General features: G+C 44.3%; 1 protein-coding gene across 1 annotated transcript in view; it reads right to left on the bottom strand.

The window, feature by feature from the left end:
- The window catches only part of QARS (glutaminyl-tRNA synthetase), a 220450-nt gene extending 210685 nt beyond the window's left edge, over positions 1-9765 (bottom strand). Inside the window, exons 1-2 of the mRNA XM_029601243.1 lie at positions 9611-9765; positions 5220-5367 (exon numbers count right to left, since the gene is read on the bottom strand). Of these exons, the coding sequence (XP_029457103.1) occupies positions 5220-5367; positions 9611-9730 (268 nt within the window). The 5' untranslated portion in view covers positions 9731-9765. The remainder of the gene's footprint in view (positions 1-5219; positions 5368-9610) is intronic.
- Positions 9766-12596: the final 2831 nt, after the last annotated feature.

Genomic DNA, 12596 nt, shown 5'->3' with positions numbered 1-12596 from the left:
ACGTCCATGACCTATGAAAGTGGAAGCAATAGCGTCCTTCAGCCAGCCAGCGATGGTAGTTTTGGAAGCCTTAGATCCCTTCTTTGGACCATTCCATAAGACAAAAAGATGATCCAACGTACAAAAATCATTTACTTCCAAATATCGTAACAGCATCCTTCGAACATCCAGCCACCATAAGCCACAACCGTGAGAAGAACAACGGGTATCCTCCTCAGAAAAGGAGGGTAAATCCACCGACTGGTTGACGTGAAAAGACGAGACCACCTTCGGCAAAAAGGAGGGTACCGTCCTCAGAGACACTCCCGACTCCTTATCCGTAGGAATGGTTCCCTGCATGACAAGGCTTGTATTTCGGAAACCCAACGCACCGAACAAATAGCCACGAGAAAAACAGTCTTGAAAGTTAAATCCTTCAAGGTGGCCCGTTTGACAGGCTCAAACGGAGGGGCGCAGAGACCACGAAGAACCAAATTCAAGTTCCAGGATGGACAAAGTGCCTGTACCGGAGGACGTAAATGCTTGACTCCGCGCAAAAAACGAGTAACATCTGGATGCTGCGCAATGGTAGAACCTTCAATCTCACCATGCAAACAGCCCAATGCTGCTACCTGAACCTGAAGAGAATTATAGGCCAGACCCTTTTTCAAACCCTCCTGTAAAAACCCTAGAATATGCACTATAGTGGACCATTGTGGGGACAATTTCAACCCACTGCACCATGAGTCAAAACCTTCCATACCCTGACATAGGCAAGGGAAGTGGAGGTCTTGCGAGCCCTGAGAAGAGTGGAAATCATGGCTTCTGGATAACCTGAGTTGTCTCCTCTCATAAGCCAAACCGCTAGTGAAAAGCGATCCACCTGATCGAAAGATACGGGGCCCTGATGCAAAAGGGTCGATATGTGGCTCAGACGCAATGGACCGTCAACCTCTAGGGTGACTAGATCCGCAAACCACGGTCTTCTTGGCCACTCCGGAGCCATTAGAATAACCAGTCCCTGGTGGGATTCTATGCACCTCAAAACTTTTCCCCACCAGTGGCCAAGGAGGGAACACATAAAGGAGAATGTCTGGAGGCCACGGAAGCACCAGAGCATCTACCCCTTTTGACCCATGTTCTCTCCTTCGACTGAAAAAACGAGCCGCTTTGGTGTTGTTCCAAGTCACCATTAAATCCAGGCACGGGGTTCCCCAGCAGCGAATAATGAGTCTCATCGCCTCGGGTGACAGCTCCCACTCTCCGGGATCTAATCGCTGTCGGCTGAGGAAATCCGCCTGAACATTGTCCACGCCTGTGATGTGAGAAGCTCTGTGAGACTGCTCAGGTGACGCTCCGCCCAGACCATCAACACATCTGCTTCGGACGCCACCGGACGACTTCTTGTACCCCCTTGCCAGTTTATGTATGCCACCATAGTCGCATTGTCAGAAAGAATTTGCACTGCCCTGCGGTGGACCAAGGGGAGAAAGTGACGTAGGATCAGGTGTACCGCCCTGGTCTCCAATCGATTGATCGACCATTTGGGTTGTCGGAGGAACCACTGTCCCTCTGCTGACTTGGATTGACAGACCGCTCCCCAACCTGTCAGACTGGCATCTGTCATAACGATGATCCAAGGTGGAGGTTCCAGGTCCACCCCCTGAAGAAGATGACCCGGCACCAGCTACCAACTAAGACTGGACCGGGCTGGATCCATTAAGGGCAAGGACAGGAAATAGTCCTCCGACTTGGGGTCACAGCGGGAAAGCAGCGCCCTCTGTAACGGCCGCATATGAGCAAAAGCCCATGGAACCAATTCCAGGGTAGATGCCATATGTCCAAGCACTTGCAAATAATCCCATGCCATGGGCAAAAGGAGGGCCAGCAGGCGCTGAATTTGAGACATTAAATTGACCATGCGCTGACGGGGGAGGAACACCTTGCCCACCACCGTGTCGAACCGGGCTCCCAGAAATTCCAACTCCTGAGATGGTACCAGATGGCTCTTGGCAAAATTTACTATCAATCCCAAGGACTGCAGGCGGTCCAACACAGACTGCACCGCTATCTTGCAAAGTGCTTCCGACTTCGCTCGGATGAGTCAATCGTCCAGGTAAGATTGGACTAAAATTCCCTGGCGCCGGAGAGAAGCTGAAACTACTACTATCACCTTGGTAAGCACTCTGGGGGCCATCGCCAAACCGAAAGGCAGGGCGCAGAACTGGTAATGCTTCCCCATGATCATGAACCAAAGAAACCTTTGATGGTGCGCCTGAATTCCAATGTGTAGATAAGCCTCCGTTAGATCCAAAGAGGCCAAATACTCGCCCTCATGGACGGCTGCAATGACCGACCTCTGCGTCTCCATCCGAAAACGCGGTACGTGAAAGGCCCGGTTGACCTGCTTGAGGTCTGAATGTGCCTTCCTTCTTGGGGACTATGAAGTAGATAGAATAATGACCAGTCCTGCTCTCGGTTGACGGGACTGGAACCATGGAGCCCAATGCCTGTAACAGACAGTGTCTGAGCAATCACCTGTTGCTTGGCCGGAGGACCGCAAGGGGACACTAAAAACAGATCGCGAAGCGGCCGAGCAAAATCCAAAGCATAACCATGACTTATAATATCGAGAACCCATTGGTCCGATGTTATCTTGACCCATTCCTGCCAAAAGTGGGACAACCGCTCCCCCCCCCCCCCCCCCGATCAGTGGGACGGAGGAATGGGTCGGCGCTCCTTCATTGTGAAGGCTTATTGGGGGTAAAAGTATTGGGGAGGGGCCCCCGAACATTGAGGCCTCCTGCCTCGAAAGGAATGCGACCACGTCTGCGACCGGGATGCAGATTGTCTCTGTGCGAAGGACGAACCCCTCCCCGCACGGAAACGCCATTGATCCCGAAAACGGCCTCTGTACGCTAAGGAACGAAACTGCCTGGGCTTGTCCTCAGGAAGCTTATACAACTTGTTGTCCCCCAAATCCTTAATGAGCTGTTCCAGTTCATCCCGAAAAAGCAATTTTCCCTTAAAGGGAAAGGAACCCAACCAAGATTTGGAGGAGGCATCCGCCGACCAGTGTCATAGCCACAAGAGCCGCCTTGCTGAAACCACTGACGACATGGTGCGTGCGGAAGTCCGTAGAAGATCATACAAGGCATCCGCTGTGTAGGCGACAGTGGACTCCATGCAGTTAGCCTGCTCTGCCTCCTCAGGGGGAAGCTGCTGGGCCGTAAGCAATTACTGAACCCAGAAAGTGGCCCTCTGCATAAGGCTGCTAGAGACCGTGGCCCGGACACCGAGCGCAGAGACTTCAAAAATGCGTTTCAGTAAGATCTCCAATTTCCTATCTTGAAGATCCTTCAGTGCCGTTCCGCCAGTCACTGGAATAGTGGTATGCTTAATAACAGCCGTGACCGCAGAGTCTACCTTGGGAACCTTAAGGAGATTTAAAGAGTCGCTCGGTAGAGGGTACAGTTTTTCCATAGCCCTGCTGACCCTTAATGATGCCTCGGGGAAATCCCATTCCCTGGAGACAAGCTGAAAAAGTTTATGGTGAAATGGAAAAGTTTGCGGGGGACCCTTAAGCCCTGGCTAAGACAGCATCCCCAGGAGAGGAATCCACCTCGGGATACGGAGCCGGAATCTCCAATTCCCGCAAAACATGCGGAATTAAGGGATACAGTTCATCCTTGCTGAACAGTGTAAGGATTTGAGGATCATCCCCCCTCCACCGGAACATGGATGTCTACATCCCCTCCCATATCCTGAGCGCAAGTGTCCAGGGATGGGTCCGCAGCCTCGGGAACACCCAGATCCGGATCCATAGCAGGGCGAGGAAGGCGAGCCCCCGCCTTCCCCTGGTCCGGTGTGGGCTTAAAAGGCTTAGGAGGGGGGACTCCTCCCGGTCTGCCTCAGCCTCTAAGTAGGCCTTATGCATTAAAAGAACAAATCTGGAGGAAAATGGCTGTGGCCTCTTTAAGGCCCCCCCCAGGTCGAGAAGTGGGGGGGGGGTTCCAAAATCGCTGAGAAATCTCTATCGTGTTGGCGCTGGGAACTTAATGCAGGTGGGGAGGTAGGAGAGAAATCCTCCCCTTTCGACGCTGCATCAGCGTCCATGCTCGGCGCGGTCAAAATGGCCACCGTCCCCTCGTTGTTGAGTGGGGGCGGGGCAGGCCTCTGCCCCCGAGCTGCCGAGCTTCTTCGCGGCTCACACGGCCACGAGAGTGAAAGGCCGCGGGCTGTCCCCAGCTGCTGGGAGGGTCCCTTGCCCCCAGGAATACACCAGGAGCAGAGACCCTCCCGGGAAAGCCGGGTCCCCGACTCCCCGCAGGCCATACAGGCTGAGGCGTGCGGCATGGTAGCTGCAGCAAAAACACGTGAAAAATTCAGAACCGACGCGCTAGGTGAAGGGTCCACCCCCTCCGGAGCCCCAGGGCCTATTCGCGGCAGGCCGGGGCTGGAACAACAAGACTACACTTCTGACTCGTCTCCGACGGGCTGTGAGTCTCCTTCAGTGTTTTGTTTTGGTTTTTTTTTAAGAAACAAGCCGCCTGAAATATACTAACAGCACTTATGACCCATTCCTGTGCCACGGCAAAGCGCAAGTCCCCTTCAGAGAAATTATGATCTCTGGCATGAAAATAAGGGGGGGGGGGGGGGGGAAGAAAGAGTGACCAGCCCACCGGTGAATACTCCCGCCGGCCACTCAGGTAACCTATGCTCCGGGAACTGGGCTTCAGGGCACTGCCCTACCTTGCCTGCCACAATGTATGCCTCAGCTCTGCTAGTGCCAGAAAGGAAAGAAAACAAATATTTCAAAAAGCAGTCTCAAGTGAAGTAAAAACTCCTATGAGGCTGTCTGCTTAAAGGATAATAAATTGATCTAGCCAAAGGAGTTGGGGCAGCAAACCTGTACCAACTCCAATTTATTGATCTAGCCAAAGGAGAGGCACAATTTATTGATCTAGCCAAAGGAGAGGCATAACCAGCCGATTGGCAGGTTATGCCTCTCAATCGGCTGGAGTAAGAGAAATACTGAGGGATCGCAGGTGGCACACCAGTATATCTAGGGGGTGCGCTTTTCAGCTTTTCTCTGACTCCAGCTGCTGGAAGGGAGGCATAACCAGCAGTCTGGACTGATCCTGGTACGTACAGGGAACTCATTTTTTTCTATGTTGATGGATTTGTATATGCTGTCTCTTGAACAAAGATATTTTTAAAGAAAGAAGCAGCTTTCATACCATTGAGCTGTAAATCAGTGCTGATCTTCTTCCCAGCAATGTATCCCACCAGGAAATCCAGCCGTCTATGGTCCTTGAGACGGGAAGCCACATTGTACAAGAGGGTGCCAGTCACTTTGTCAACAGTTGGTCCCAGTATTCCCTGAGCCTGAAACAAAAAGGGAGGAGGAAGGTGAGCAGTTGGATAAGGAGTTAACAGATCCATGTTTACCCCACAACTCTGCATCAGTACAGCCTTTTGGAGGGGGGGGGGGGGGGGGAGGAAAGAGTGTATTGGTCCAATCATATAGCCCCAAATCTGAGGTTGAGGAAATAAACAGGTCTTGGTTCAGTAATATAATAAGTCTTACACTCTCAAGCCTGGGATGAGGGATGTTGATTCAATTTTATATTCTCAGGCCAGAGGTAGGGGGTGAGCTCATGAGCGATGGCTCTCACATTTGCTGAGCATCAATCACATGTTTTATATGGTTGCTCACAGCAGATGTACATAAAGGAAGGGCAGGCACAGCCCCGGTGTTATTAGTGCTTGTGGCAGGAACGGAATGACATCATCATGGCACACAGTGAAAGCCAGGATTAAGACTGCAGCAAGTTGGTTGGCTGAGGAACTCTGTGTTGCAACTTAGTGAGGGTACCACTGGCATTTGTGAGAAGCAAAGTGGCGGCTAACCTAGATCAAATCATCACGAGAGAGCTGGTTTAAGTGAATAAGTCAATGTGGGTGGATTTGTGAACACCCAAGCGGGTGTTTGTGTGAAGCTGGAAAAGCAACTAACCGGAGGGAGGAGATGGGAGAGGTGAACATTTAAGTCAAGGTGGATTTGTAAACATTTAAGTCAGGGTGGATTTTTTTCTCTGCAGTGTTGCTTTTTTCCACACTGAAAATAAATTCTTTTGGTACCTGAAAAGGGTGACAAAACTGAGATTTATAAAATCATTAGTGGAACAGGTAAATAGGAAACTTCTATTTATTCTTTCAAATATTAAAATAAACTTCTAATTTCTAGCCATGTCTAAGCATCAAGCTGAATAAAGTACAAGAAACATCTAAAAAGTGGTGTTTGGGATTTAAGACGGAGAGGCTGACTGCATGTTCTGTTGAAACAGATTTACCACATGGCACCGGACAGCAGGTGCTTCTGGGAGAAATTTTTAGTTACTTGGAGATGGATAGCGTTATCTGTAAAATTTGCTTTAAAGCTGAATCTAATAATAAATGGACGTCAGGAAAAATATGGACCAACTGGAAAGTGGACCATTTCAAATAACATTTGTACCAGAAATCTCATATTGATTCAGTCACAAAGCTTAAAAACAAATCCAGAGGACTGTTGAAAAAAATAGACTCTAAATAAGAACATGAAAACAGAAATGAATTGATGCTGTGAAAACAGGCAACACCTGAAGAGATAAAGGTTTTAACAGACAATGTTTTGCTTGCTGTTAAAATATTTACGATCATGTTACTAAATGTGTGAAAAAACTGGAAAGTTGGCGAAGTAAGAATTTTGATGTTATGCTAGATTATGTTACCCACTGAATTGTGAGGTTGGGTACTCCTTTTATGTTTATGTTCTACATTTCTTTTCTTCTCCAAGAGCTGACCATGTATTTTTCTGGCTGTGCATTGAATCAGTTATGTTTCGTTCTCTTATTGAAAATAAAGCCATTTGAAAAAAAAAAAAAAAAAAAAAAAAAAAGAATTACACCGAGTTCATCCAGTGTATAAATTCAATGATCAAAACTACGTATTAAATGAAATTAGAAAATCGGCTTAATACACTTTGATATAGTCAGTGAATCAAATGACATTTCAGTTTCAAAAATGTTAATTTTATATATTAAATTTAGGAATGAAAGAATTAAATCATAAAACTGTGTTCGCTGGCATCATTAAATTAATGGCTTGTGACCGTTTGTCTATTTTTGGAGCTATTCAAAAATTTAGATGGAAAGAGTTAAACATTACCATCTGGTTCAAATTTATCTTGGATGGTGCATCAGTCATGCTGGGCAAATGAAAAGGTGTAGCTATTTTGCGCCAGTCCATTCCACACTTGTCAGAGCAAGCGTGTGGCACATCCTGAGGACCTGGGTATAGATGATGCTTGGAAAGATATACCATTTATGAAGGAGATAGAGACTTTAAGAACTATTTACAGTTTTCTGCAGATCATCTGTTGAGGAAAAGTTTAAAGAATTTGCCAAAGTTGCAGAGGAAGATGTGATTACGTTTAGTCCACTAAGTGAAATCAGATGGCTGTCTGGACATTTTGCAGTAAATGCTTTGATTAAAAACTAAGATGTATTAGTGGAATACTGCAAACAAGTTGTGGAAGACAATGATCCCGTTCATAGATATCAACTTGAAAAATTACAAAATCCAGAACACCATGTTGCAATTGTAATACTTCTAGCTGAACTAGCGCCCACGTGTAAAATTCTGCAAAGAAATGTACTTTCAACTGTCAAGGCTTTTTGGTTTGCAAAAGCAAAAATAAAAAAAAAAAACAAAAAAAAAAAAAAAAACTTAGGTACAGTACACCTTGGAGACAAACCATATTTCCATGAAGAGACGTAGTCAGCTCTCTTCATGTCAGTTTCCAGTTAAAACTAAATCAATAATTACATTCATCCAGCAGACCATACAGAAAGTATTTCCAAACAAAGAATTAAAAGATTGGTCGGTGTTTGACAAAGACTGTTTTTCTTTATACCTACAAATCTAGAAAATTATTCTTTTAGACTTGAGCAGATGAATAGGTTTGGCATCAGATACTGCCTTCTGCTGAAGAGAGATTACAAATCCCTTCAAAAGGATCTTTGTAACCTGTATCCAGAGTTCAAGATACCGATTAACAAGAAAATAGAGACTGGAACAGTAAATACATATTCAGATATTGTTACATTTTCTAAACAGGATCGGTTCAGGGATTTATTTTCACTTCTGGACATTTGTGGCACATTCCAGGCCTCTAGTGCAGAGTATGAAAGAGAATTTAGTCTAATGAACAGTATAAAAACAAAATCTAGAAATCGCTTAGATGCTGAACATTTGGACAGCTTGATGAGAATTAGAATCTTTTTAAATTCCAGACAGACTCAATAGTGATAGAGTTTATAATTTATGGAAAACAGAAAAGATTAGAAGGGAAACTTTGAATTTTCAGTGAAACAGAATAGAGCCAATGTAATAAGAGGTGCGTTAAAACGGGCTGGGTGCCAGACACAACAGTAAAATGAGCTACTGCGTTAAAAAGGACGCACTAGAGAAAAATTGTATGTCCCTAGTCTTAAAAGCATCAGGTGCCCAGGAGACGTGGCTGGGAGCCAAACAAAGTTATTTTGGAGCTACAGATGACTTTTTAGGGGAGGAAATGGAACATAAGTATAGTTATAACCTGAACAAGTTAATTTAAAACACAACATACCTTTTAATGCTCTGATCTCTACATTTTTCAAATCATGCCATATGACAAACACAGGCTTTATTTGGGAAAGCGGTATTAATTATACATTTTGTCTAATGGAAAAATAGCCCAATTTCGGTAATTGTGTGACTTATTGCTGAAAGCCCAGCAGGAATTTTTTTTTCTCAGCCCAACTGTGCATGTCTCCTGGTATTTTTTTATGCAGTGTTTACTTTGCATTTACACATGGAAATCTCGTGGCTGGATTTAATGCCAGCTCTAGGGCTGGATTTAATTTTGCCGCCTTAAACAGTATGCACTGGGCGCCCAGTGATTTTCTGCATCAGGGGGGTTAATAGCTTATAGACCCATCTACATGGAATTTACATATGATAAGCACTATTGAATACACAGTTGTTTGGATGCGCATTTTGGACACACTAATCTCCTTATTGCATCGGGTGCCAGTCTAGCACGTCCAAAATACGCATACAAACACACTAGGCTGGGCACACTTTATTGCAAAGGTCTTAACGTGAGTAATCAACATTATGCAATATGTTTTTCTTTATGCAATATATAGAAACACAATGCTAATACTGGTGCTCAAAAATTGTCAGTTAAAAAAAAATTGTCGCTCACACAAAAAAACATTTGCACAGACATACTCGAAGGGAACATTCGTGTTGGGGGGGGGTATATTGGTCCAGTCTTATTTCCAGGCCTAGGAGTGGGAGCAAGCAGAGTTTTATATTATGGGGCATAAAGGATTGTTTCGGAATTATCTGCTCGGACCGGAGGCGTCAGTTCAGGATCAGCCGGTTCGAGTTTTACAACACTACAAGTACGGATATGCCGGGCCACAATTTCTTATTTTGCGTTAAGTCCAAGCATGTCCCCGGTGGTATGAAAGCCGGCTAAAGCCTCGCACCCCCTAGGTCTGGACCACTGTGTCGTATTCCCGGGCCCCGGCCTTACCTGCAACACGGCATCGCGCAAAAGCGCAGTCAACGCCTCATTTTTCAGCGTCTCCCGGGCCTTCTGCTCACTCAGCCCAATAGCCGTGAAGAGGGACACGAAGTCAGCAGCAGCAGCCATGACGCCCCCGGCGAAAAAGAAAAAGGAAGTTCACACAGCGCTAGAAACCAATCACGGCAAGTGGGGCGGGGACAAGAAGAACGACGAATGAGAAAGCGGTAGGAAAGATCTTAACCAATAGGATGGGTTAGATTGCGCCAATAGTGATGAAAGGTCATGCTAGTGGGCGGGGAAATGAGACCCTTTGGGGTTACAGTGCGAGCACATCGCTGAGTTCCGAGCACATGGTTTTACGCTGGCAGGGTTTCTTATTGTAGCTTCCATTCGTTTACCTAAGGGTTTCATGATTGAATATTTCTGGTGTCTGGTTCCGAGTCGCTGGATCTTCCGGGGAACTTTCATCCCCGAACTCAGGAAAGCAGGACCTGGAATCGTTTGCCATCTCTGTCAGCTTTTTTATTCATACCCTCCCCCCCCATCCTAGCTCATGACAACACATCTTTATTTATTTAACAATTTATAACCTGCCTATCTGCAATCCTAGGCGGGTAACAAAAAAACCCACAATAAATACAAAAAATATTAAGGAAAACTACATATAAAAGCAAATATAATACTAAGATATAATTTTTAACAGGCTTTTGAGAGTGCATAAATATTTTTGAAATTTTTGTGCAGTTTTTTAGATTCAGTTTTCTTTCCAGATGTTTATACTGTAACAGGGAGTCCAAGCCCTCACTAATATTGCCCTTGTAATTGAATATTCATTGGTTACAGGAGGGGTTTGGTATTCTTGATTCCTCCCTGTGGGATAACCCCACTTTTTGGGGGTATATGGTATATTTCCTGGGAGCATGCCCAGAACTTCAGAGAGAAGGAGGAACTTGAGAGGGAAGGTGATTCTGAAGAGAAAGGAGCCTGAGATTCATCCATGGGTCTCAGGAGAGGAGTTAGTATTTTGATATTCCCCCCAGAATTTCAAATACTTTTGGGAGAGCTTTGGATCTTCCCAGGATCTATAAGAAGGAGACAGAAGTTTTGGGACTTCTACAGGGTCTCAGAAGGGAGAGTGCTGAGTTCTTTTTTATATGGGCTGCTGCTCATTAAGTTTTGCAATTCAACATTAAAAGTTTGGATTAAATGATTTTTTGGACTTTGACTTGACCAGTTTGAAGGGAAGGGCATACCCCCGGTATCCTTGATGACTTGGGTCAAGAGTGAGGGTTTGAAGCAAGAGTCTGATTACTTGAGCGATCTGAAGAAGTAAGGGTAAGAAGATTTTGACACATTTTGATACAGGAAATCAAAGGCTATACCCCACTGAGAAAGTAAAATCGATGACTGGGACAACTATCGTCTTTATCTCAAAAGTACTTGAAAAAGCAGTGTTATCTCAACTTATAAATCATTTGTGAGATCATGATATTCTCTACCCAAACCAATTTGGATTTAGGAAACCGCTCAAATGAAACTTTGCTCATCTCATTAATGGACCCTGTTCTATGTGGGTTTGATGCTGAAGAATCTTATTTTCTTGAGCTAATTGATTTAACAGCCACCTTCAACACTGTGGACCATAACCTGTTATGCATTCAGCTGAGCAATTTTGGGATTGACGGTAGCGTTCTCAGATGGTTCTCTTCCTTCCTATCTAATAGGACATTCCAAGTCAAATTGGGCAATAACATATCGGATGCCTTCCATATTGATACAGCTGTCCCCCCAAGGTTCAGCATTCTCGGCAACACTATTCGATATTTATATGCTCCCTCTGTGTAAATTACTAGTAGATTTAGGAACTACCTTCTTCATTTACGCCGATGACATACAGTTTTACATCCCATTCTCCAAATCATGTGAAAATACAGCGGTGACACTCTCAGCCTACATGAAAGCAATACAGCAAGAACTATCTCAAACTAAGATTAAACACAAAAAAAAATTGAAATCATTTGGTTAAGAAGAAATCCTTTTATAGTTAAACCCCCGCCACTAGATCTGGGTAATTTTTAAATTACTCCCTCAGATCAAGAATGGGATTTAGGTATCCAGTTAGATGAAAACCTTGCAATGAAAAAGCATATAAATTAATTAATTAATGCAGGCTACGCCAAGCTGCATATATTACATCGATTGAAACCTTTACTAACTTCCAAGGACTTCCGTACTAATTTACAAACTAATCTTCTCAGATTACTGTAACTCCCTACTTCTCGGCCTTCTCAAATGTCCTGAATGTAATCTGCGTTGATGCACACTTTGAAGTGCTGAAAAGTGGAATATAAAAATCTTAAATAATAAATGTTTCTTAAAATCTTTACAGTTATTACAAAATACCTCCCTGAGACTTTTATTAGGAACAAGGAAATTTGATCACATCAGACCCTCGCTGATATCATTGCATTGGCTGCCATTACAGTCCCGATTCTACTATAAAATATTAACGTTAATATTCAAAATAATCCACTCCAGTAATACCAGCCTGATAGACATGACACTACAACCATACACATCTCAAAATAAAGGACTATTGACTGTGCCTATAATACGGAGAACACATCTGACGCAAGTAAGGGATCATATGTTTTCCATAGCAGTCCCAAAGCTTTGGAACTCCCTACCTGAAACATTACATTTCATACCGGAAATAAAGAGATTTAAACGTGAACTGAAAACATGGCTATTCAGAAATGCATATAACCTAATCTAAAACATCAGAATGCAGAGAACTACAATAACAAGAATGACAAAAGATAATAATTGATGAATGAGAAATAAACTAATGAGAGGATGTAAATAGGGTAAGACAATGTACTGACTTCTATGTGAAAACTGTTAAATTATAATTCCTGAACTAAAGCCTTATTTATTTATTTATTTATTTATTTATTTATTTAAAATCTTTTCTATACCGTCGCTAAGTTAT

Source organism: Rhinatrema bivittatum, chromosome 4 (assembly GCF_901001135.1).
Source record: "Rhinatrema bivittatum chromosome 4, aRhiBiv1.1, whole genome shotgun sequence".
NCBI lineage: Eukaryota > Metazoa > Chordata > Amphibia > Gymnophiona > Rhinatrematidae > Rhinatrema > Rhinatrema bivittatum.
Note: the sequence above shows the minus strand (reverse complement) of the source record. Positions and strands in the feature narration are given on the sequence as shown.